Source organism: Anguilla anguilla, chromosome 4, assembly GCF_013347855.1.
Source record: "Anguilla anguilla isolate fAngAng1 chromosome 4, fAngAng1.pri, whole genome shotgun sequence".
NCBI lineage: Eukaryota > Metazoa > Chordata > Actinopteri > Anguilliformes > Anguillidae > Anguilla > Anguilla anguilla.
Window position 1 is genome coordinate 33,764,768 of NC_049204.1, and position 26,629 is coordinate 33,791,396.

The 26,629-nt window shown below is 43.3% G+C and overlaps 1 protein-coding gene across 4 annotated transcripts; it reads left to right on the plus strand.

Annotated features, from left to right (window-relative positions):
* The first annotated feature begins 3,483 nt into the window (after positions 1–3,483).
* On the plus strand, positions 3,484–25,717 carry cul2 (cullin 2). 4 transcript variants are annotated; one of them, XM_035416029.1, is made up of 21 exons: positions 3,484–3,617; positions 4,905–5,034; positions 5,796–5,898; positions 6,350–6,444; positions 7,999–8,104; positions 8,997–9,079; positions 11,815–11,911; positions 12,222–12,332; positions 13,424–13,586; positions 14,806–14,930; positions 16,065–16,172; positions 17,287–17,346; positions 17,623–17,751; positions 18,390–18,476; positions 20,495–20,647; positions 21,945–22,022; positions 22,454–22,520; positions 23,161–23,363; positions 23,789–23,890; positions 24,053–24,169; positions 25,005–25,717. In XM_035416029.1, the coding sequence occupies exons 2-21, from the start codon at positions 4,916–4,918 to the stop codon at positions 25,134–25,136; spliced, it is 2,238 nt and encodes a 745-aa protein (XP_035271920.1). In that variant the 5' UTR covers positions 3,484–3,617; positions 4,905–4,915; the 3' UTR covers positions 25,137–25,717. The 4 variants fall into 4 exon arrangements, with proteins under 4 accessions (XP_035271920.1, XP_035271921.1, XP_035271922.1 ...); XM_035416030.1 differs by having other exon boundaries at positions 3,502–3,617; positions 4,908–5,034; positions 25,005–25,136; XM_035416031.1 differs by lacking the exon at positions 3,484–3,617 and adding an exon at positions 3,818–3,969 and having other exon boundaries at positions 25,005–25,136.
* The last annotated feature ends 912 nt before the right edge of the window (positions 25,718–26,629 follow it).

The following is a 26,629-nucleotide window of genomic DNA, read 5'->3' on the forward strand; positions in this document are numbered from 1 at the left end:
ATTATGTGTACAGTTAAAAGCGTATATCATGATGTAGACTGTTAGTCTATCGACAAGTTGCCCATCTTTTTTGACTATGTTCCTTTGGCGCCATCTGGTGCCTGTTAAGCGAAATGCTAGTCCGCAAGAAATTGCTTCATTGATCTTTGTGTACAGCACAGTAATGAAATGTTAGTGGAGCCAAATGATAATGAGAATGACCGCCGTTAATAAGCACCCTTAAACTGTCCCCTAGAACCTAGGCACTCAAGAAGGGCCACTTAGAATAAATGTTCAGCTGTGAGGGCCATATGTAAATGACAAATGAAACGCGCTTTCCGTTTGTTGTAGTGGCCCTACACATTAAGATAATTTGGCATCTTCAGTTGGGCGGTGGAAAGTCCAGGGGCCAGAAAGTAAAAGTCCTGCCATGTGTTTCTTCTGCCCATCTCTTGGCTAAAAAAATGTGCTAATTAACAAATACATGTGATTGGAACAAAATACTGGAGAGGACTTTTACTTTCTGAAGCTGGATTATCCACCTCAGGCATCTAGAGATTCCGCAGGGATTATATAAATGTTTCATTATCTACATTTACCTTAACATAGCTACCTATATTTTGTAAAATAGTTCTATTGTTTTTATATTTTCAAGTATGATATTTAATGCTAAAAATGCAATTATTTATACAACAAAAAAAAAAACAAAAGGGTATTATGCACCTGGCTGACAACATTCCCAGACCAACAAGTATACTATGCAGGAGCACTAAGGCACGTCTACAAGTTAATTATGCTAAACAAGAAAAAACCCTAAAATATAAATTCTGAATACATACAGAATGCATCTATAACATTAGAACAGAAACATAAAACCATAATACTGCAACATCAAACCATAAAATACCATACCCTGAATTTGTATAAAAGGTACGAGTGCTAGGGGATGGGACGGGAACAAAGGTGCAGTCAGAAGAGACGGGTCTTCAGTCTACATTGGAAGGTGACAAATTATTTTGCTGCTCTGACCACCATGAGAAATTTTTTCCACCACAGGGTGGTCAGTACAGACAGGCATTTTGACTGAGAGAAGCAATCAAACAGGGAAGGGATATACCATGATATTTTGTGATATTTAAAGAACTGGCTGCAGTATAAGGTTTGAAAATTGATGTTCTAGCTGTTCTATTTGCAGCCCTGTAGGCTAATACCAGTGTTTTAAATTTGTGTGACCACTGACCCACTATTGCCTCAATACTAGTTATTGTAAAGTTGGCCAGTGTCAGATATTTAATTAAATATCTAAAATATCCTTCATCACACACAAAAACTGTGTGGGCCAATTTAAAACATTCACCAAAAGTCCTTATAGAAGCATGGTGGTTGCAGTATCATGATAAAGGAATTCTTAGCTTCCGCAGGGATTGGGAAACATCAGAAGTGAAAGTGAAATCAGGCAGCACACTTTACAAGCCAGTACTGGAGAAAAACTGTTTCAGTTTTGTTTTAGCTGTGGCAAAAAAATCACCTTTAAGCATGAAAACTATTCAAGGCACAGAGCTACATTGAATTGGCTCAAAAATAAAAAGGTGAAAGTCCTTGAGTTGTCCAGTCAAACTCCTGGCTTCAACTGCACTGAACATATTTAGAGCAAATGGAAAATTACAGTCCTTAAGCCATGACCAAGCAACTTGAGAGAGTTGGAGCAAATATGCCTAGAGAAATACACGAAAATCACCTATATCCAGCTTCTAAATTGGTAAGGACTAACCCAATAAGACTTAAAGTTGTTATAGTGGCAAAGGGTGCACTAATGGGAGAGAACTGAATACTCATGCAAGCACAATATTTCAGTTAAATTTTTATTTCACATATCTGTTGACATAAGTTGGAGCATGTCAATTTTTAATAAAAAATTACATGGATAACAAATTGAATAGTGGCCTCCAAAATTAGTTTGGGCTTCCTACTAGTAGGGGGATATTAGGTTTTTGGCCAAAAAGGCTTGGTTGTTGTTGGAGCACATGATTCCATTGCCCCTACCAAGGACTACTAGATGTAAAACAATCCCATAATATCAAAGATCCAACACCATACCGCACCATAGGCTTCAAGTCTATGTTGCGGTACGGTGTTGGATATAGGTGCCCTCCTTCTCACACTATAACCTCCATTGCTGACCATAACACCCAGATGCAATGACTAGACAGTTCAGCATTGGATATATTAAACTCATATTGTTACAATTATAGAGGTGAGCCTGTCCTAGTATTGTGTACCTGTGCGCATTTAGAAATCCACAGGGACTTGCATTGAGGCAGTGCTAAACCCAAAAACGGGACAAATGTCACAGATAGCTGTACAGGAGTTTTTCCAACAAAAGGCAAAAAAGGGAACTGTCTGGAGTCCCAAAATAGAAAACAAAACCAGAGTCAAACAAACTTACGAAAAAGCTGCCGATGTTCACTGAACATTTATTACTGTAATCAGAGTATGACACTCTGCATTTACTTCCTTCTGTTTCTTTTAAACCCTTGGGGAAAGGGGCTGGATGTTCATACTCAAGAAAAAAAAAAAAAAAAAAAAACAAGGACAGTGTACTGTTTGTGTTCCTACAACTACATATTGTACAATATAATATAGACCAAGTACAAATATTTAATTGCTGACTTTAGAGAGGAGTGTAATTCATAAACAACTGAACTTTGCAACTAACAGACAACTGACCGAGGGACAGTCAGGTGGAAGAGCAGTGGCGATATTTCCATTGCACTACTGAACTAAAAAAAAATAAAATGATTTGACACTGATTTGATTCCTGATGATTACTTCTGACAGTCGTTCAATGAAAATGGGTCATTTTGGCAAAACTGCATGACTTTCCATGTTAAAACAAATTTGACAGAAAAACTGTGTTTTTGCCTGTCAAGTCATAATCTTGAATTCAGATGCATACAATAAGAATTTACATAAAATAAAGGGTTTTAAAATATTACATTTCCACTGATTTTCAGAGGTTACACCAAATTATGCAGGATTTTATCAAAAGCATATCTAGGCTTTGAAATGTGTGTGTTCGCCTTGGACAATATTGCATTTGAACAGCAATCTTACATTTAAAAAGGTTAGTTTAGATGCTTAGTTAATAATGGTCTGTGTTACATTTTTTTTAGCTTGATAATAGTAAAATGACTATACTTTTTCTTTGCAGTCTCCACTCATGATGTCATAGACTACCTATTAGCCACACACAACCAGAACGCGAGACAAACGAGTTCTCTAAAAAGTTTGCGATGTTAGAGCTTAATGGGCACCCATAGTTTACGGTGATACCATCGAAAAATAGGGAAATCGCACTTACGTTTCTTCGGACTGTAAATACTATGATTAGCAATTATTTTACTATTTAACCATAATGTTTAATGTAGGATACTTACATGATATAGGATGACTTTTAAAAAATCCAAGGGTGTTTATTACTACACAAATGTGATTGCAATTATTTTGTATACCCCTCCAGCTGATGTAATGGTAAATTCTGTGAGGTAAGCTAATGGAAGAGGTGTAGTGAAAGATCAAGCCTGTGACAGCAGAGGAACATATCTAAGTTTTTAAGAATATAGTAACGTTTTACACAGGTAATTGCCATTCAGATCACTTCATTGGTGTTCGAGTTTATGTTTTGGTTTACCGAGTGAACTGTACCAAACCGTACCCTCTGTCAATTCTAAATACTGCGGAACCGAAGCTAGCAAGCTCGCTAACTGCCTTCTTGTATCGAAGTAGCCAGCTAGCCTACTGCTTCAGCAGTATCTTACCGATACATTCGTAGCTGACTGGCTAGCTGGATAGCTAGCTCACTAGTCATTCTCCTTATTTTGCTGTAACCGCAGCTTTACAGAACAGTTAGCTAGTTGACAAAACGATTTTATTGATAGTTTGGTTGATTGTAAACCATCGAGACGTGTGCGAAACGCCGTTTCCTCTGTGGTACCTGCTACTATTTATTGCTTTTCGACGCTAGCAACACGGCTAACTAGCTATTTAGCAATGTACTAACGTTAGTCTATGGTGATTTCAAGATTAAATGGGCTGTCTCTGTCGGGCTACGTTAACTAGGCCTATTTCTGGACTTATCAACCAAGGGCTCTTAACTGGGTAACCTTGTCTGAAATCAATGGGGAGAGTTCCTTGACAGCACATTTCCTAGTTTCGCGATAGGTATGCGCTGCTTGCCCAGAACAAGTGCTATCGATAGCTAATCTTTATAGCTTCGCTTGTTGTTAGCTCACGAGATAACGTTAGCCGGTCACCTAGAAGAGGGATCTAAGGTAGCGACAGTAGTCTAATTACTCAGCTAGTTATTATTTTCAAAACGTTTTACTGATCGTTGGCTTTAGCTACGTTATATTAGCCTGTTGGCTAACGCTTCCCTTCATTTTGAGTTCGGCTGTCCACGTTAGGTGGACAGCCGAAGACAGAGGCGACTATTTCATGAACTGTAATGAAATTAGCTAACTGTCCAAATCAATTAGTCTATATATTTCAACCAAGTTAGCAAGCTTGCAACAGTTGCTTACAACACAAGGCAACTACTTTGCCAATCAGCCAGCTCGACTGCTAAATTCGATTACATTATCGTGACACAGAATTACAATTGGGGCTTTTTGCAGGGAAGTTCTTGTTACCGTTACATTAACATTAGCTAAGGCAGAACTACACACGTTCTGTCATTATCGGGCAGTTTGTTATGACAATGAAAGCCAGATTTGTGTATGATTAGAGTTTTGCACGGTCATATTATTTACCTAGGTCTGAAGTTAATGACTATGTTAAGATGCTCCGACCTGTCGGTACCCGAAGAACTGAAACTGAACCTGTTCTTTTTTTTTTTTGTCATCTCACTCTTCACAATGTGTGTGAAGAAGTAGGTACAATGTCCCTAAAGCCGCGGGTGGTGGATTTTGACGAGACGTGGAACAAGCTTCTGACGACAATCAAAGCAGTGGTGATGCTTGATTATGTGGAGAGGGCCACCTGGAACGACCGCTTCTCGTATCCTTCTTGGGCTTTCCGTGTAAAAATCACAAACCCCAGAGAACAGTTCTAAAATGCCAATTAAAAAATTAAAATAAAATATGAACATTCATAAAAAAACATTATTTTCACTTGTTAAAAGTTTTCTCCCTATTTGTTGAGGCATGTTGATATTGGCTCACCTGTACCTTCACATGCACATGTTTCCATGCTCCTAGAAAATTATACTCTTAAATTAATAAAAAAAATAATTAAGTACTTAAAATTACATGGTTTTTGCATGAGTCCTTTTGGAATTTCTTTGACCTTGAAATTCTTAATTCTAGGGTTTATTTTAATTATGATAATTGAAAGTGATCCTGGATCACAATCTATTTTGGGGAATATTATGGCCTTCTTAAATTAAGAGACCATATTAGCCTATCCCCCAAATTGGATTCTGAGCAAGGATCCGTTTCTGTTATCTTAGCATTCTTACAAAGTGTATGATAGGTGTTACTGGGAGTATCGTGCAGTTTGTAAGAATTCTTGTGGGACATTAAAAAGACTTGAAGTGATTGAAGTGGTGGCATCTGTATGGAACCTTGTAATATGTTCTGAAAAAATTATAACATGATGAACATTGTGTTGATCGGCAGACGAGTTATGGGATGTGTTTAATACACCATGTAGTGCTTAAAAAAATCAAAATCATGGTGAACATTTATTGTACTGTAGGACATGATGTGGCTGTGTCAGCTGTACTGTTTGACTTGTATTGTCCTTAACTCACGCACCAGTGACATATATGCATTGTGTGTAGCTTACCCTGAGCCCCTGGGGGAAAGATTATACACCGAGACAAAAATATTCCTGGAAAACCATGTTCGGCAGTTGTACAAGGTAGGCATATTTTGGTCTCAAAGGGAGCTTTTAAGAGCCTGCTACATGGATTTCTCTGTGCGTAGTCATACTTCCAGGACATGGTTATGAAGGGGTGTGGCCAATTCCAGGAAACCTGTATCATGATTGCTGTAGCCGCTGCTGCACACTACGTTAAATGTGTCTAATCATTTTTTCGGTAGAGATTTTATTCCACATGTTGGCAATTGCTAAGTCATAGTTCGAGAAATAATTCACTGCCACATAATTTGAAAACATAAGGCTTTAAATGTTTGCGGCTTTTTAAAATGATCTGACTAGTTTAGATGGGGGAATTGTGTGAAGTGAAAACTATTTGGCACACTGCCCTCCAGTAATGGAGTTTGATGTCCCTGTTCCTGGAGAAGTATGAAAAGCGTTTCTGAAAATGTGGAGATGGTACATTACTATTTAAAAAAACTTTTCATTTCAGAAAGTGCTGGAGTCGGAGGAGAAGGTTCTTGGGATGTATCACAGATACTGGGAAGAGTACAGCAAAGGAGCAGACTACATGGATTGTTTGTACAGGTGATCATTATTCATGGCACCACTGTTTAATTGATTTCTGTTGGACCTGCTTCCATTGGGTAAAGGTTTACAGAAGGATATGAGCAGCACAGTAATCTTGGGTCATAAAGGAGTCTTTGGCATGGAGTTAACTGACATCATTTCCATTGAACTGGGAATTGGTTAGACCAGATTTATTTGCAGAATGAAACTATCTGGCTGCACTTTAAAATGCATTGTTGGCTTTGTTGCTCATGTCAATATCTGATGTTGCAGTAGGCGGACAATTCAACAGCCTTAGTGTCACAAATGGGTAGGGGGGAACCTTTCAGAACTCCTCTGTGGTCCTGCGGTGGTTCTGAGATTGGAGTTGTATCGCTTGATATCGCAGAGGTGCGCTTCATGCTGTCTTTAGCGCTGTCCATGTTCTGCACCCGCTGGAGACACTGTCCTGTGAATGTAAGAGCAGGTCACGCTGGTTGTTTTGTTTGAAATCGATACCTCTCCGAGGAGCACACCGTCTATTTTTACATGCGGCCCCTCTCTGGTACCTTCTGCACGGCCTTAGATGTCCCAGGGCCTCCGTGGAGCAGGAGCGCAGGGAAGCGCCTGCCCCGATTGGGCGCTTTTTTGGCCGAATTTCCCGCCTCGCGTGGCGCGCTCCGACGCTGGCGCACGCCGAGCCTGGCCCGCGGCGCCAGCTTTGCGCCGCCAGGCCGTAAGTCCTCCGCGTTGGCTAGCGTCGCGCGTGTCGCTCGGCGTCACGCGCCACAGCTTCTGAACACAAATCCAAGGCTCGGGGAGCACGTGCGCTAGAGCCACAGCACTCATTTGTTTAAGTGAGAGCGACGCAGTGCTACACAATAACCTTCCATACATTTAGCGGAGAGGGACCAGTGCAGTGTTACAGAATAACACCAGGTACGTTCACTGGGAGCGAGATTGTTATTTTGTAATATCGTGGAAAAGTCAACTGTAGGTATATCGGAGTGGGAGAAGCTCTGTTCCGCTGAATAAGAGATCAAGCAAATATGACGGAAGTGCGTGTGACTGCTTCGAAAAGCATTTTGTTTTTGACAGTCATCTTTGTTAGGCTGTGCAGGAAACGTGTCAAAAGTTTGTCTGCAGGGCGGCCAACTCAAGCGGTATACGAGTCTCCTGGGCGGGGTATTGATACCCCGCTTTAGCACATTCTGATCTGTGATCGCTTTTCTGTGTGTTACCAACTCTGCTCTCTGCCTGTCCGTCTAAAGCAAAAACATATATCTATATTAAGAACTGAGGGCAAACTGTCTACTCACTTTCAAAACAAGTAAGTACATTTTGAGTGGTGTAGTATGATAGACGTAAGCTTAGCAGAGGCCCACCTGCTTACAGTAATAAATGTTTACATATTTATGGCCGCCCTCCGTGTCTCCAAATCAAAATACGAAGTGAAGCCAGAAGATGCAGCCATTTTGTTTCAGGCCTTTATGAAGGAGCGAATCATATACAGTAGCAGGGATGCGATTGAGGTGAGATGTGTCGTTCGACTTTCACTGACGAAAAGGGCGTTGTTCTGTTCTGTGAACACAGGTACCTCAACACACAGTTCATCAAGAAAAACAAACTGACTGAGGCAGACCTGCAATACGGTTACGGAGGGGTGGACATGAACGAGCCGCTGATGGAGATAGGAGAGGTAAGGGCCTTGGGAGTGTCTGAAAATTACCTTCCCTTTGTGAAGAGTACACAAAGTACAGTCCCAAAAGCTTCTTCATTCTCCTGGGAGATGTTGCCACTTATAATGTTTTTATAGTGTTGTTTTGGTTGAATTGTTTAAAAATAGAATTTGATAGCTTATAGAATTATAGCTTATATTTCATTGTAATATAATGCATTTATAACCATTGTTTCCCCTCCTCAAAAATAACTCATGCAATTGTTTTGGCTAAATTAAAAAAGGTGGTAGTCTTGTGTATGATGTTGTAGACTTGGTTTGATGGTTTGGAATGGGAAAAATTGTTCAATTCCCTGCAATCATCAAATGGACTGATCGCCAGCATTGGAAAATGTTCTGTGGGGATCATAGTGAGCGGGATGCTCAAAGAGCTTTTGGCTGGCAACATGTAAACACGTGGTTAAGTGCAAACTGAAAACAGCTACATGCAAAAGTCAAGGTAAAACTGGGTGTAGGAAAGGAAAATAAACAGAACAGAATATAAACAGAATGACGATGTAAAACATATAAGAATAAATAAATGAATGTGTCTGTAGGAACTTATAACTGGAAACTATATATCTGTAATGTATCACAGAAAGGCGTTCACCAAGCCATTTGACCTTAAACCCCATGGCATTTCACTGAATGTTCTTTTCGCTCTTTGCCCTGACGGTGACCCCTGCAGTGAGTGCAGAGTTATTCATGGAGTCATTGACTGTTGTCATCCACTGTTAGGTGTGAAATAAAGTTTGTGTGTGTTCAACTCGAAAAGCGGTAACCGCGCTGTGCGAAATCGTGCTTGTCATGAGCGAATGACACGGCCTGTGCCCTACAGCCTGAGCCAATGTGTGTGTGTCCTGTGTCTCTCCAGCTCGCTCTGGACATGTGGAGGAAATTGATGATCGAGCCCCTGCAGGCCGTCCTGATCCGGATGCTGCTGAACGAGATCAAAAAGTAGGTTGGGTACTGTGGGCGTATTTGGGGGGTTTTCTCCATGTGCTCTAAAATGGGCTCTAAGGCCCTTCTGCTGCCAGGGCCTGTGGTGCCAATTTTGTAGAATTAGGCAGAAACTGCGCAGTCACACAGTAGAACAATAGATAATGAAATAGACTCCAAAACCAGAAGCGTCCAGGTTCAAATCACTGTCTTACCCTAACTAGACTCCAAAACCAGAAGCTTCCAGGTTCAAATCACTGTCTTACCCTAACTAGACTCTAAAACCAGGAGGTTGCAGGTTCAAATCACTGTCTTATCCTAACTAGACTCCAAAACCAGATGGTTGCAGGTTCAAATCACTGTCTTACCCTAACTAGTCTCCAAAACCAGAAGCTTCCAGGTTCAAATCACTGTCTTACCCTAACTAGACTCCGAAACCAGATGGTTGCAGGTTCAAATCGCTGTCTTACCCTTGAGCAAGGCAAATGTCCAGCTGTGTCAGTACACAATATGGAGAACACAGTCAGTGTGTGATGGGGACTAAATTCTATTGACATAACATAACATAACGTAAGACGAGAACAGGCCATTCAGCCCAACACTGCTTGTCTATTCCACTAAACTATACTTAATGCGTAGTTTACCTAAAAGCTAGATAGTATCTAGTTTTTAGGTAAACTAAGCATCTATTAAGAATGGAGAGAGTCAGAGTACAATGTTTGACTTGAAAAGTGAAAAGGCCTTTCAGTATTTATGGCTGCATTTACCTTCATAGACTTAAAAATGTCCCTTGAAACACATTTTTCAGACGTTGTCCAGCCTGTCATCAGTATGAAAGTTACTACTGTTAATGTAATCTAAAACTAACAAGGCTTGTGATACATTGCTATTAAGCCCCATTATGGCTCTAAGCACCACACTTTCAGTTAGTTAATTCATTGTTGTCTTATATTTTACTTTTAATTGGCACTTGCTGTAATAGAGTTTGCCGTGGATGTACCAAAGCAAGTTAAACGGCTGGTATTGGATGTATTTCTGACTCTTCCTGTCATTTTGTCACTGCCCCTGGGCTCTCTTCTCTTGAAGGGCAATTTTGTGTTTTCTTCACTCAGAAAGCTCTAGAAGGGTATGCTCATTCCCACGTAAACGCAGCAATAAAGAGGGGTGTACCATTTGCCCGTGCTCTACTGCCTGTAATATCTTGATGGAACAAACTTAAGTGCTCCCCCCACTCGGTGCTGATGGAGCACTCTTTCACCCGGGTGGCAGAAAACGTGTAAAAACCTGCTTTCTGGCCTGGATTACATCTTCAGACCTTTCCTGTAGATGTTTTCTTTTTTTGCATCTAGTTGTTATGGGAAATTGATCTTCCATAAAGTGCACTGAGCACTTGCGAGCGAATGTTAGGCTACGACATGTCTTTGCTTGGCAGGCACCCTTATAGAGCTGATTATCAATGCTTGCTATTTTACTTTGGCCGTTTTTACTACTAGATATTCACTGGAGCACTCTGTACCCGTGACTGATAACCGATAACCAATCGATACAGTACAGTAAATATCAGTGTAAGCTCCTCGCTCACAGGTTCCCCACCTTTGACTGGGAGTCCAGGAGTCTTCCACTCATGTTTTGGGAGCCTGTTTTCTTTTGTTTTTTTTAACAACTGTTTATTGATTTTCCAAGAACAAACAAATATAAAAAAGGAATATGATTACAATGAATGTGCAACAAAAATGGGGGGTGGGGTGGGGCTGGTTTAAACCTGCTAGGGTAATGGAAAAAAAACAAGAAAACAAAGTCACATTCATAATAAATAAAATATGCATACGGTAACCTGTTTTGAAAGGGCCTAAAGAAAACCATGATTAAAGAGAAATAATACAATTAAAAACCAACACTTGTGTGTGTTTGTACCTTGCTGTGAGTTAACAACTCAGTTAAAAAAATTTTGCCAAGTGCCTTTCAAACCAAGTCCCTCAGAGGTTTTTACTGAAAATAAAATTAAATAGTATGAATTAAATGTGGTTCATACAAGTCTTGGTAAGATTGTATGAAGAACAGATAGTCTCTTAAAGGGCCTAAAAAGTGCAGAGTCTGTTGGTCGCTTTTGTAGTCGGGGCATGTTTTCGTTACGTGTGCGAGAGTTGAGCAGGGAAGGTCAGAGAAAGGCATGTTGCGCTGTTATCAACGATACAGTAGAGATGAGACAGCCGTGATGTCGCCTTACTCGTCGAAAACAGAGAGGAGCTTCTCCAATCACGGAGCTCGTTGGTAATGACCAGTGGAGCAATACCAGTGGTGGTTGGTGGATGCTTTCTGCTTGTGCTTCCGGGATCCCTGTAGGAATTACCACATCCTGGCCAGAAGGTATCCGTCAGTCACCACCTGCATCGTCCTATTGGTTGTTACCGGCATACTCCATGATTAGTGATGCCTTTCTGTTTTCTGTTAGTAAGGTGAGATCACCATGTCTTATCACTGCTTTCTCTGGCTGTTTTGTGTGGTCTCCTTTGCCTTGTGTAGAGGCAGTGTTGTGTAGTGGTTAGGGAACTGGGCTTGCAACTCAAAGGTTGTGGGTTTGATTCCCTGCTGATTTTGCCCTTCATAAATTGACTTCTAAGAAAAAAATGTAACCTGCGTCACTTCAGATTAGAGTGTCTGCTAAATGGCAAGATGTAAATGTGGGGGCAGCCATTTGGGCCGCAGTGCCACAGGCCAGCACTGAAAGCCCTTGTTGTGTTTTGACCCTGCAGTGACCGCTGTGGTGAAGACCCGAATCAGAAAGTAATCCATGGGGTTATCAACTCCTTTGTTCATGTTGAACAGTACAAGAAAAAGTTTCCTCTCAAGGTAAGTGTGAGGGCTGTGAGAATAACCACTTTCCATTCCACTGGCCATCTCCTGTATTCCGTGGTGAAGTAATTACATTTGGATTCTGAATCTGTTGGGTCAGTAGTTCTGATATTTTTCATCTAGATATTTGCCATTCTTTCTTCGCCTTGAATGTTTAGGAATCAGTGGATTATAAGGGTGGTATTATCAATGGGGTATGATACGAACACTACCTAAAGGGACAGTTGATGCGTGCCATTTTCTTGCAATTTCACTCAGTCCTTCTCTTTTGCTTTTTTTTTTATTTTTAAAAATTTTTTTAAAACAGTTTTATCAGGAAATCTTCGAGGGGCCGTTCCTGACGAAAACAGGAGAATATTACAAACAGGAAGCTTCCAATCTACTGCAAGAGTCAAACTGCTCACAGTATATGGAAAAGGTAGGATGGAGAACGTCGCCGGGTCGCCAGCTACGACGCTGTTCAGCTGTGTGGAGTAAGCGGCCTGATTAAGGGGGCTGAGGTCACTGTGACATCACACTCCACTACTCACTGCTTGAGACCGCCCTCATTAGGAATGGCCCGCTAAGCAGCGTCGACGCGGCTCGCAAAGCGCCCCCAAAGTCCCGCCTCGGCCGAGCGAGTGAGACTCGCGCCTCGCCGACGATCGTGTCGGCACTCAGGCCGTCTGTGCCCGCCCACCTCAGCGCGACACGGCAGCCTCGTTTGTAGCGTCAGATTTGACGAGACCTGAGGGAACTGTGAGGGAACGCGGAGAGCCTGAGACGCCAGTCCCAGGTGCTCGTTATGTTGTAAAATACAGTTCACAGCTTATAAGGCGTTTATGTGTAGTAGTAGCTGCAGAAAAAACGCATGTGTTGTGAATGTACGTTCCTGCTACTCCTTTTATATTAGCCAACGCGCATAACCACTTCTCCCTGAATCGTAGCATTGCTTCTCAGCTGTAGGGAAGAGAATATTCTCCAATATCTCGAACGCAGCCAAGCTGCTGAAACAGGACAGGTTAATAGGCTTGCGGGGGAAATGGGAACAGAGTTGTACATAAATGGGCGTGGGCGGAGTCGTGTCTCCGCACCGCGGTAACGGGGGTCTGGTGAGGACGCGGTCGCCCCTGCGTGGACCCCCCGCACGGCGGCCAGCTGTAGCCTGGGCTCAAGGGCCGGCTCCCGCGCGTAGCTCGTCCGCCTGGCGCCGCCGGGGCCCCAGGAAGGCCCCGCCGGCTCCCCCAGCGTGGAGGGACGGGTCCCGCGCGTGCCGACAGACCCCGCCTCTCTCGTCCTGCGGAGAGGCGCCATGTTCTCCTGGCACGGGCTCGCCCCGCACAAACACACTGTGATGGAGAACGCGCGTCCATCTGGTGTAGCTGTGTACCGATTCTCTGCCCGGTTCGGCAGTTCATTTGAGGTACAGGTCGCTCCGACCTACGGGGACAGGCCGGGTGGCTGAACATAGGGCGCTTGCGATTGGCTCGGTGAATGTGACCCCGCCCCCTTCGCTCCCTCCCGCCCCAGGTTTTAGGCCGGTTGAAAGATGAAGAAGTGCGATGTCGGAAGTACCTGCACCCCAGCTCTTATGCCAAAGTGATTCACGAATGCCAGCAGAGGATGGTGGCCGACCACCTGCAGTTCCTGCACGGAGAGTGCCAGAACATCACCCGGCAGGAGAGGAGAGACGGTCAGTCTGGCGCCCGCCACCGCCGCTTCCCTCCTGCACACAAACCCGAGTGCATTACACACACACAGCCGTTTATGACAAGGGATTTACAATCACTGAGGTGCTTCATTAGCTGGTAATGTAATAAGGTAGTCTGCCCTATGAGGACCACCATATTTGGACACCAATGAGGAATAATGCTTAGAGTGCAGTCTTTCCCGCAGGTTGAGAATTTATTTGTGGCGTTGGACTCTGTGTATGTGCTGGTGGGTGGGGGGATTGTTTGTACTGTTTATTAAATTGTAACTATTACGGGGTTATACAATTTTACTGCACACACAGAGTTCACATTTTGTATTTTTTTAAAATTATATTTTGTGTTAGGCCGATTTTATTTATTTATTTTTACTTTGGCTGTGTCTCCAGATGAACATGAAATCTGTACGGCGCTCAGGAAATGTTCTTTTGAAGAAATGATGCATAACGATGGCTAAATTTTACTGAGTTTTACAGCCCAAATAAATGAATTGTGTGGGAAAGGCTGTACCGTACGGGGCTTGTAGCCCTAACGTGACTGTCTTGCTATTTCACCCCCAAACCAAAGCCACAAAAGAGCTCATTCGGTTAAGGCGCTACGCTGTGGTGGACGGATGTGCCCCACAGTCTCTAAACAAATCCGGACCGCGCCAGTACCAACTGTGGCCCATTGCACTGCACGGTGATGTGTGATTGGGGATTGCATCACGCAGGGTATGGAAGGGTTCAGTTGGTTAGGGGTCCGCATTTCTTTGCTATCTAGCGTACCTCGCTCCTCAGTTGGGCTTTTGTGGACTGCATCAGAAAGGTCTTCCTCCGACCCGACGAGCTTGGCTGTAGTCTGCGGTGTGAAAAGAAGCAGCTGGCCACGCTGAGGAGTTCATTGTTAATTAATGAATTAAATAAATTCAGAACTATCGCTAATCGTTCCAACACTTTAATTGAGAACGATTAGCGGTAGTTCTGAATTTATTATAAATTCCTCACAATTTCTAAATGCTTTGTTTGCATTACATCAGCGGTTCACAGTAGATATCTGTGCTGACAGACAGTAGGAAAAATAGAAATTAAAATAAGAACAGTTTTATGCAGCACAGTTTTATTTTTCCCGGATTGATTTGCATTCATTTGGAAGGCAGCGTGTGAGTGTGCTGAAGCTGCCGTACGTGCTGGTGCTGAGTGAGTGTGTCTGCTCCCCCTGCAGACATGGCCAACATGTACACACTGCTGCGGGCAGTCTCCAGCGGGCTACCTCACATGATCCAGGAGCTCCAGATACACATCCACGACGAGGGCCTCCGGGCCACCAGTAACCTCTCTCAGGAAAGCGTGAGTGTCCGCGGCCTCAGAGTCACCACAGATTTCACTAACCTCTTTCAGCCCGAGTGTTCACTAGTCTATCTCAGGAAACCCTTAGTGTTCACTAGTCTCTCTCAGGACAGCGTGAGTGTTCACTAGTCTCTCTCAGGAAACCCTGAGTGTTCACTAGTCTCTCTCAGGACAGCCTGAGTGTTCACTAGTCTCTCTCAGGACAGCCTGAGTGTTCACTAGTCTCTCTCAGGAAACCCTGAGTGTTCACTAGTCTCTCTCAGGAAACCCTGAGTGTTCACTGGTCTCTCTCAGGAAACCCTGAGTGTTCACTAGTCTCTCTCAGGACAGCCTGAGTGTTCACTAGTCTCTCTCAGGACAGCCTGAGTGTTCACTAGTCTCTCTCAGGACAGCGTGAGTGTTCACTAGTCTCTCTCAGGAAACCCTGAGTGTTCACTGGTCTCTCTCAGGAAACCCTGAGTGTTCACTAGTCTCTCTCAGGACAGCGTGAGTGTTCACTAGTCTCTCTCAGGACAGCCTGAGTGTTCACTGGTCTCTCTCAGGACAGTGTGAGTGTTCACTAGTCTCTCTCAGGACAGTGTGAGTGTTCACTAGTCTCTCTCAGGAAACCCTGAGTGTTCACTAGTCTCTCTCAGGAAACCCTGAGTGTTCACTAGTGTCTCTCAGGAAACCCTGAGTGTTCACTGGTCTCTCTCAGGACAGTGTGAGTGTTCACTAGTCTCTCTCAGGAAACCCTGAGTGTTCACTAGTCTCTCTCAGGAAACCCTTAGTGTTCACTAGTCTCTCTCAGGACAGTGTGAGTGTTCACTAGTCTCTCTCAGGACAGCCTGAGTGTTCACTGGTCTCTCTCAGGAAAGTATGTCCACTAGCCTTTCTGAAAAGTCTGCGTGTCCCCAAGATTTTCTCTTGAAAGACTTAACTTCCAACATGGTTGTTAACCTTGAAGCCACTCTGAAGAGGAGGCATCAGGTAATTTGCACTTTTCCGTTGGGTGACCCTGTGCAATAGGGCCAAGCAGTTTGATGCCAGTTGCCTTTTTTCATATTTTAAGTTCTGCTTTTCTATTCATTTTCTTCCATATCATAATGATTGTGTTACTTACACACACGTGACCTCTGTTTTTGTCTTTCCTAGATGCCAACCCAGTTTGTGGAGTCTGTGTTAGAGGTTCACAGTAAATTTGTTCAGCTCATTAACACCGTCCTGAATGGAGATCAGCACTTTATGAGCGCACTTGATAAGGTGAGACAACCAGCCTGCACACGCTCTCAGGTTCAAACAGCGTTCTCACGTTCAGCCTGCCTGACAGGGTGATTTATGAGCAAAGCCCATGGGATTTTGGCACGGGTACAGCATTAAGATGCCATAACCTGCCTCTAGAATTCACATTTCTTTCATTGACGGGGCCTGTGTATCAGTGCTGTTCACCGTTGTTGCAAGACGGCCTAGCTGATGTAAATAGGTACTATTATTCATAGTGTGTTACGTACCAGCTAGCCAGCAGTATCCTGAACAGTGTGCCTAGCATTTGTGATAGTTTGCCAGTATGTAACTCACTGTCTTAATAATTTGTTACAGCATGACCTGCGGCATTGCTCTGTAGCTTTGGCAGAAGTTTCGTACAGGAGAGCAATACACTGCACTGCTCTCCTGTATGGACCCGTATGTTGTACATTAGCACTAGTGGCCATAAGTAGCAACGAGAATACTCACTGTGGCAGTTATATTGAACAGTTATGCATTAATGTATCTACAAAGTAAGGAAGCAAACTCTTTCACCAATTTTATGCAATGCACCAGTTTTAATGCAGTGCAATGCACCAGTTTTAATGCAGTGCAGCACATTTTCAGACATTTTCATTTCTACATCAAGTAGCCCAGATAAAGGTATTTTTGACCATGTGATACTATTGAATATATTCTGCAGAAGGCTGTGTGGGAGTTTCTTTACAACATGTTTTTTTTCTGAAAATTCTCCACTTTATCAGTACAGTCCAACAGATGGCAGTAGTGAGGTGTTTGTGGAGAAGTGGAAATGAAACTGTGATAGCTTACAACATATCACCATGTTTCTCTGTCCCATTTTGTATATGGGGAAGAGACGATGATATTTTTGCTGTTTATCTTACAGACTTTTGGATATATGTATAATTTTTTATTTTATGATTAGTTTATTAAAAATTAATTTATTTACAGTTTTGACTGGAGCTTCCATTAAACAAAGTTAAACTGGCAATTGAAATTTTGAACTGGAAGGTTCAATAAAAAAGGAAAGCTATAGTTAAATGTACATTTTTGAATAGGTATTTCCTATTTTAGGGTTTTTGTGTAACAATGATGTTTGATTTTGTTCCAGGCATTGACGTCAGTGGTGAATTACAGAGAGCCAAAATCCATAAGCAAAGCCCCTGAACTGGTACGTACTTATATCTGATCCCAGTCAGTTGAAGCGCTTTCATGTGCTGGTTGTTTCTTCAAGATAAAGGAAGGGATAAACGTTGTGATTACCTTGTTTTCTTTTGCGTATTGTTTTTATTTTGGCCACCGCCGGTGAAAGCAGCTTTTTCTCTCACCCGTTCGTTCGCTGACTGACTTGCCTATGCAGTAATGATGTCTCACCACTAGTGGTCACTGTTTCGCACCTGGGCCTGTTTTTAGTGTTTTGTTTTTTTTTTTCTCCCCCTTCCTTAAGCTCGCCAAGTACTGTGACAATCTGCTAAAGAAGTCCGCTAAGGGAATGACGGAAAACGAGGTGGAGGATAAGCTGACCAGCTTCATCACAGTGTTCAAGTACATCGACGACAAGGACGTCTTTCAGAAGGTGAGAGATAATTCTGCGGACGACCCTCTGACAGCAGAGACGGGCTGGACTGACGTCTTCCGCCTTTCCAGTCACGATAATGGCTTGACAGCAAAAGCCTCCACATTTGATATCTCGCAACACGTCCTGGCATGAGTTGTTGTCGGTGGCTTTCCAAACGGAAGACTTAAAGTGTATTTTTAATTCTGCCTACAAGGCAAGTACTACCAAGGAATGAATGCTCAAACTAATGTGTTTTAAGATTCTTATTTTTTCACTTATTAATTTATATAATTTGTTAATGAAACTAATTGTCGAACTGTATTTTTTTCAGTGGTAAAAATGGGAGAAACATGATTACTGACATAAAAACTGTGATTTGCCAAATATTATGACTTGGCATTCTCTTTTTCCTATCTAAATGGAGTGTGAGGGTTGTAGTTCTGAACCTGGAAAGCTGTGGGTGTGTGTGTATGTGTGTGTGAGTGTGAGTGTGTGTGTGTGTGTGTGTCTGTGTCTGTGTCTGTGTGTGTGTGTGTGTGTGTGTGTGTCTGTGTCTGTGTGTCTGTGTGTGTGTGTGTGTGTGTGTGTGTGTGTGCGTGTGTGTGCGTGTGCATGCACGCATGTACATGTCCTAAGCCCTGCTTTGTTCTCTTCAGTTTTATGCAAGAATGCTGGCAAAGAGATTGATCCACGGCCTCTCACTCTCCATGGACTCGGAGGAAGCCATGATCAACAAACTGAAGGTAAAATGCCATGCACTGAGGATGCATGTTTTTGGCAACCGGAAGGTTCCAGAATCTTAGGTGGGACTCTGCTGTCTTTGAGCAGTAAGTTATTTGAAGTGGAGCTGCATCAAAAAAAATATGCCACCCTGAGGGTAGTTGTGGACACACCCTTTTAGGATGTGAGCGTCTTTCTTGGAAGCAGCAGCTGTTGAGCACTTAATTGCCTGTATTATTATTTGTATTATTATTATGGACAGTGACATTTAAAATGTGATCTGAAATAGTTGTGCATACAATTGAAGAAAACTTCAGCCCACTGGAATTTCTTGCAAGTTAATTGCTAAGATTTTGGTCCAGCGACCTTCATTAGAGCGCCCGTCTTACAAAACCGGTCTTACATCCCACTGACGGTTCGCTGCACTTTGGTACTAAAGCTGACCTGTAGTGCACTCAACAGAGCGGCTGTACAAGCAGATTTTTTTGTACAGAGCAGACCTGGGTCAAATACAAATTTCGTATTTGTATTTTAAAATGTAGTTAAATACTTATTTGAAGTATTTTCAAATACATTTATGCATTAAATACTTTGTATTTAATTTATTAAATTATTTTCATGAAAAACCAAATGCTTTCCCAAATGGTATTTAAAAAATACATTCCTTTAAATAAATACTTTCCTGGGAAACCACTTTTCCAGATATTATGTAGAGCCTTTTAAAAATACATTAAAATACAAATACAATTTAAAAATATTTCTGTGATAGACAACAGAAATGACTGAGCAATGTAGGCTTCGTACTGAAGGGGGTATCCCAGAGTTCTTTGTACAATCTTTGTGAGTGGCCTTCGATGTGATTTCAGCAAGTTATAATACTGAGAGCACTCCAGGGGAACTACTAGGGGCTGGGGGTTGAATTTAGATTATGGACAAGGGTAGCCTATTCTGGCAATTTTAAACAACCCATGTGCTGCCTCTAACAGACAGTAGCCTAAATGCCCGTACATGTCTTTGCATGGGGGGGATGGCAAACTCAGACTACTTGATAAGATACTTACCAGTTTATTTGTACCCATATAATCTTTTTAACTTTAATCTTTTTAAAGTTATTGGCCTTTACTTTATTTATATTTTATTTATTACCTTTTTTCTGTTGTCAGAGTGTTCAACAGCCATATGTATTCACTGCCAATTAACAGTGGAAATCAGTACAATTGGACTGGGGCCGTCAGCAGTCACATAACACATTCTCATCAAAATATGGTCCTCTAATTAGACAAAATGCTCAACTTACAGAGCTGATAGGTTCTCATATATCCAGTGCTTTTCAAGTTTTTCAACAGCTTGGTACAATTACACATGTTGCACCACTGGCCTTATGTTGTGAAAGTATTTTCAAATAATTCCATTGAATCAAATGCTTTGTATTTGAAAATTCAGTACTTTAAATGTTTTTTAAGACATATTTGAAAGTACATGCAAATTCTCCTTAAATGTATTTTGTAATTTAAATACTTAATATTTGTAAATGCTGAATTTCAAATAATTAATTTCAAGTATTTAAAAGTAATTAAAATACCTTAAATATGTATTTAAAGAGTGGCTGTACATAGTGGCTGTATAGAGCGGCTGTACAGAGTGGCTGTATAGAGCGGCTGTACAGAGCGGCTGTACATAGTGGCTGTATAGAGCGGCTGTATAGAGAGGCTGTACAGAGTGGCTGTACAGAGTGGCTGTACAGAGTGGCTGTACAGAGTGGCTGTATAGAGTGTCTGTATAGAGTGGCTGTACATAGTGGCTGTACAGAGCGGCTGTACAGAGCGGCTGTACAGAGTGGCTGTACAGAGCGGCTGTACAGAGAGGCTGTACATAGTGGCTGTACATAGTGGCTGTACAGAATGGCTGTACAGAGTGTAATAACCCGCTCTGGCAGCATTGGCGTTTAAAGGTCACTTAGCACCCCACAGGTGCAGGCTGTGTGCTCTCTCATCGCATTTTGTGGCTCAGAGGTTTGTGCCCTCCTCCTCCTCCTCCTCAGCAAGCGTGCGGGTACGAGTTCACCAGCAAACTGCACCGCATGTACACAGACATGAGCGTCAGCGCCGACCTCAACAACAAATTCAACAACTTCATCAAGACGCAAGAGACCGTCGTGGACCTGGGAATCAGCTTCCAGATCTATGTTCTACAGGTGAGCCTCCCTTTGTGTGACGGTCCAAGCGTGCGATCACGTTACCTCAAAGAGGTGTTACTGCACCGTGCTTTCTGTACGAGTAAGTGCATAATTTCAGATGAGACACTGGGGACGGTATTATTTTACCCCAGCCTATTAACTTAACAGATTGAGTTACGTAGCTGATTATCTTGATCTACATGTGATACTTCCTGAATAAAGCCCTAATTCACAAGCTAATGGGCTGTACTTGAATCCTGGTTCATGCATTAATAGGTGCATGCTGTGACAAATTCAGGTTTTCTGACAGAAGGTAGAGATGCCATTCGCTTAAAACAAAAAAATGTGACACTCTTAAAATTACGTCACATTTGAGTTTTATACATAGACTCTTATTCAGTCACAGTTTTGACTTTGTGTTACCTGCTTGTTGGGCTTCCTGCAAATTAAGGGCCCTATTCAGACTCCGAAGGCTTATGCACTTGCAAAAAAAAGTTTGGTTTGGTTGAGTATAGTGGCCATTATTTGTCCCTGCGGTTTGGTCATATGTGGGCAGAAACTATCAAGCCACAGCATAGTGGCAGGCAAACTAACCGTCACTCACTGCCAGTCATCCCTCAGCGGCAGGATCGGTGATATTACCGGCATGCTGTGCCATTCTGAGCACCACGATGGGCCCATAACCAGCAGAATAAATCTTCAAATTTCCTGTCACAAGATACAAGAATAATGTCTGCTGATTTTAAAAGTGTCCTTTTGGGGGAATGTACGTGAAGTGAAAATAATTTTTATTTATTTAAAAATAATTTAGTATTTTTTTTTAAATTATTTGAATTCTTATCTGAGATCTATAGTACTGTGCTGCATTTCTGCAAGAATAATTTCTGCCTCTTTAGCGTTCATTTCCAAAAAGACAGGATTTCCCTGTCCATTTTTCAGCGGCGAATGAGCATAACACATTTAGATGAAAGCAGAGCCAGGTTTAACAGTCATTTCTTTCTAAAACACAGACAGGGTTTTTCATTTCCAGCAACGCCGCGCTTGTAGAAAGACCTGTCTGGCCGCGTTGTCCTCAGCAGCATTAGCAGGCGAGGGTAGCGCGGGTTCGTTAGCCCCGCTGCCTCTGGCTGTGTGTTTCTGTGCAGTCGCACCTACGCGTCCTCCTCACCTGCCGTGCCCTCTGCCTGCCTGCGTGCGTGTGTGTGTGCGTGTGTGTGTGCAGTCAGACCCGTGGGTTGTGCTCGTACGCGAGCGGCGCGTGTTTTTCCCCCCTCGGGCGCTCCGACGCTGACAGGCGGCTGCTCTGTTTTTGCAGGCTGGCGCCTGGCCGCTCACGCACGTCCCGTCTTCGACCTTCGCCATCCCCCAGGAGCTGGAGAAGAGCGTTCACATGGTGAGTCACCGGGGCCGCGGGCGGGGCGTCAGGAGCTCGTTTACCGTTCGCCGGTCTCCGTAGATACGCAGGCCATGGCTTCCACCCGTCTCTGTTCATTAGCGGTTAAATTAAGATCGCATTGAATGCAAAATACATTCAAAAGAGGCACTGTGATATCTTTTCTTTTTTTCCCCCCCTCCATTTTCCTGACTTATGCCTGTGAAAACACCTGAACGGGAGCTTTATCCAATCAACATGCTGTGTTGGAAAAACCTTGTATTTGTGACCGATTGTGGTATAAATGTAATTCCAATATAAATGTAATTCTAATCTTCCCTCTCCAGTTTGAATTATTTTACAACCAGCAGTTCTTCAACATGCTGCGTTGGCAAACCCTTGTATTTGTGACCGATTGTGTTGTGAATGTAATCCCCATCTCTTCTCTCCAGTTTGAATTATTTTACAACCAGCACTTCAGTGGGAGGAAGTTGACCTGGCTGCACTATCTCTGCACTGGTGAGCGGGTCTATTACAGCCTCATTTAGCATCATCATTTAGCGACGTTAGCATCGTCTCCGGTTTGCTCTAGGTCGACAGCTGCACGTTTCTTCAGTATTTCTGCCTTGTGCAGTCCATCCCATCAAAGGATGTTACAGTTGCACAAGTATAAGTGGCAAAACTTTCTTACAGATTTGTGCGGTACTAGGCAGCATATCTGCTTGTGATTGGCCAGCTGAGATTAACCTCTGTGTAGAAAAAATACTTCAGCACATCTGTCATTGCACACTGCCTGCATATCACAGTTCTTAACTTATGGGGAAGGTAACTAGCTATCAGGATACAGCCATGACAATCAGCCAGTAAATCATGACTGGTTGCACAAATACATTGACTGACGAGATCCCTTACATAATGGCTCCCTTACCTAGCCCACACTTCCGTCACCAAGGAAACGCTCAGAAGGAGAACCGCTCGTGGTCATGTGAATGCTGATGTTGGCGTGCGGTTCCTTAGCTTAGCTTAGCTTAACGGTCATGGTGCCGGATAAAGCTCATTCTCTGCTTTTTATTTGCCGGTGTTGACATGCAGCAGGCAGTGGCAGGTTTCTCTTATGATTGGGTCTGGTGTTGGTGACACGCGTTCTTCTCTCTCCCAGGGGAGGTGAAGATGAACTATCTCTCCAAGCCCTATGTGGCCATGGTGACCACCTACCAGATGGCCGTCCTGCTGGCCTTCAACAACGGCGAGACGGTGAGCTACAAGGAGCTCCAGGACAGCACACAGATGAACGAGAAGGAGCTCCTGAAGACCATCAAGTCCCTGCTGGACGTCAAGATGGTCAACCACGACTCTGAAAAGGTTTGGGTTCCATCGCAGCATTTTTGAGCTATTAGCTTTTCTGAGCATCGGGGAATATTTTGTGAGGTCACGTGATCGTTCTCAGTGCAGTTGCTCAGAGGTGATATCTGCTTGAGTTCCTTCTTCAACTGATTGACCCCAAAAACCCCACCTCGCCCCAGCTGTGTAATAAAGCCTTTAATCCTGTATGTTTTACTACCCATTCTAAATATTGTTGCCTTATTTATGCCTGCGCTTATGTGAGAGCTGGTCCGACGGTTGTATTTACGATGCCATTACTTATTTTCTATCTGCCAGAAAAGTGTTACATTAAAGTCCAACTGCCAGTGTGACTTGATTTACACACTGTTTGATCTTCTGGATGGGACGTGATATATATTCTTTAAACTGTGTTTCATCGTTATTTTTTTCTTATGCTCATACAGGAGGACATAGAGGCAGAATCTACATTTTCTCTAAATATGACCTTCACCAGTAAAAGGACAAAGTTTAAGATCACTACATCCATGCAGAAGGACACACCACAGGTATTCAATGAGAAATAAAACGTCATGTGCTTTCAGCAACGTGTTGCCTGTCATTTCAGTCAGGCCGATAAGGGGAGGAAGTTGCCCTAGGCACTGATGTGTACGTTATGTTGATTTGCCTTGACCTCCGCTGATAAGGGAACCGCTGCGGCTGCCTTGCAGGAAATCGAGCAGACGAGGAGCGCCGTGGACGAGGACCGGAAGATGTACCTACAAGCTGCTATAGTCCGAATCATGAAGGCGCGCAAAGTATTGAGACACAACGCGCTAATACAGGAGGTGAGTCTTCAGCAGCGCGCCCGTGCGGCCCTGCTTCAGAAACAGGGAGGGGCTCTCTGTCTGTAGAACTGGCACCAAGGAACACTTCTGTCTGCAGGTTCTTCTTCCTCACTCACAGCCTCTCAGAATCTGCCTTTTTTTTTATCATTGAGTTTCCAAACCTCCTTTTGGACCAACCACCCAAGGGTGCTTTCTTTTCTCTCTCTCTCTCTCCCCCCATCCACCATCTTGCTCCCTCTCTCTCTCTCCCCCATCCACCATTTCCCTCCCTTACTCTCTCTCTCTCTCTCTCTCTCTTTCTTTCTGTCTCTCTATTTCACACACACTCCTTGTCTCTCTCTGCCATCCAGCTGCATCCATTCGACTACCCACCACTCGTGCTTTCCTAGTTGTGTCTTTTGTCTTGCCTCATGTTTATACGGCTTCACTCTCAGATTTGACGTGCGAAGCGTCCGCTGTAGCCTGGGTGAACGGCGAGCCCTGTCTTACCGTGCCGTCGCCTCTCCACGGCTGTGCGCCTCGTTATCGGAGGGGCATTCCTGCCGCGCAGCGTTCCTCTCCATTAGCCTCCTGGATTTCACACATACCCAAAAAGAGCCGGTCACTACTGCCCGGGGTAGGGCCGCCATGTTTGTGCCTCGTCCTCCGTGTCCTCCGTAATCTGCGACTGGAGACATTAGACGTGAGAATAGAGCTTTCACGTGACAGAGCGTTAAAAAAATGCTAAAGAAATGAAATGAGGCTATTTTCTCTGAGGCTCGCCCGACTCGCCGTTAGCCGGTTAGCCGTAATCGTCCGTCGGCACTGACTCGTGTTTCCCCTCCCCTCCCTGCAGGTGATAAACCAGTCCAAAGCCCGGTTCAGCCCCAGCATCAGCATGATAAAGAAGTGCATCGAGGTGCTGATCGACAAGCAGTACATCGAGCGGAGCCAGAGCTCGGCGGACGAGTACAGCTACGTGGCGTGATGCGCCCGGAGGCCCCGCTGGGCCCCACGGGGCCCCACTGGAGAACAGAGAGCATTTATTATCCGGGCTGTCTCTGGTGTGTTCCTGTTGGACGAAGCAGAACTGTGCCTCCATCTTGGGAATGTTCACAGAGTCGCTAGGCAGCCCCCTGCCCCGCCCCCCCCCCCCCCCCCCCTCCCCCCCCCAAAATCCCCACCCCGACCCCCGTTTTTACGCTGTTTACAACATCACCAGTGCCACGCCGTGTGCGTCAAAATGAAAATGCCTATAGCTACTCGATCGCTGATATTACGTTTTTAGTCTACTTAACAGGAAACCTGAGAGGCGGGTGAGCTTGCGACGGTAAACGCGATGACGGACAATAGATGGAAACCATGCTTTTCTTTTTCTCACGTTTGCAGTTGTTGTGTTTTTTTAAATGTATCAAAGTAAGAAGAACAAAAAAAAAAGAAAAGAAAAAAAAAAAAACATTGTAATAAAACCGGTATACTGATAATTGTATCTACTTTAAAATGTAAAGAAATTGAGGTGACAAAAAAGATCCTGCTGCTTGTCAAATAAATAAATAATAATTAAAAAAACTAAAGAAAACCGGCGATTTTCTTTATGTAGGTAATTCATGGAGGAATGTGTTTGTCCAGGCGGGCTCGTTGGTGATATGTGATGTGGAATTGACTCATTTGCTTAGGAAATGAAGAACGGTTCATTCTGGGCCCCAAATGCAATAGAGGGCCGAAAGGAAATGCCTGAAAGAAGCCCACAGACCCAGTACTCCGTTTGTCACATATGTAACACTCCGGTTGCCACAGACCCAATACTTTGGTTTTAATACACCTCTGATGCAGAGGATGATGATTAACATTAAAGGATTAACGTTACTTGGGAAAATTTTCAGGTAATGTTGATTAAAAACCAGCGAGATGATTTTGTAATGATAAATTTATCCAATTTCCTTGATAGAATAGTAAAGGCTTGTGGTGATAAATTTTTTATTTGAGTTTATTAACACTTGATAATGAACCTGATTCGAAATTCTACTGGTGAGATCAATCAGCTTCTATTTCCTATTTTTGTCCTTATTTCCTGTTCCACATTTTCCCTGTTAAAACTTTCATGTGATGAACGGTTTATGACTGCGAGTTCACAGTGGTGGGACACAATAGGTCTCATACCCCTGGGGGTAGGGTGAGCTTTTTCATCATGGCCATAATAATCTTACATCGAGAACAAATGAAGCCCATACTGGGAGAAAAAATCATTAGTTTCATTTTCACCACAAGGGGGCTCTCTTATCAAACTGACCAATTAATGCATTTCTTTTTTTTTATTTCAAGTGTATTGATTGTAACTAAGTTGGCTTTATTCAAGTTGACTTGCACACCTATGCCAGCTCCCTTGACATTTCAATTATACATATAATTCCTGGTGATATCATGACAGGAGATATTTTCTGCAGAAAACAGCTGTAGTGCAGACTTTCCTCTGTGGAGGAT

What these genes read in the sequence shown, in the direction of transcription:
- cul2 (XM_035416029.1), top strand. Translation starts at nt 4,916, where the DNA reads ATGTCCCTAAAGCCGCGGGTGGTGGATTTTGACGAGACGTGGAACAAG. An exon ending in CGCTGATGGAGATAGGAGAG is followed by an intron (nt 8,105 to 8,996) that starts GTAAGGGCCTTG and finishes GTGTCTCTCCAG; the next exon opens with CTCGCTCTGGACATGTGGAG. An exon ending in CTGCTGAACGAGATCAAAAA is followed by an intron (nt 9,080 to 11,814) that starts GTAGGTTGGGTA and finishes TTGACCCTGCAG; the next exon opens with TGACCGCTGTGGTGAAGACC.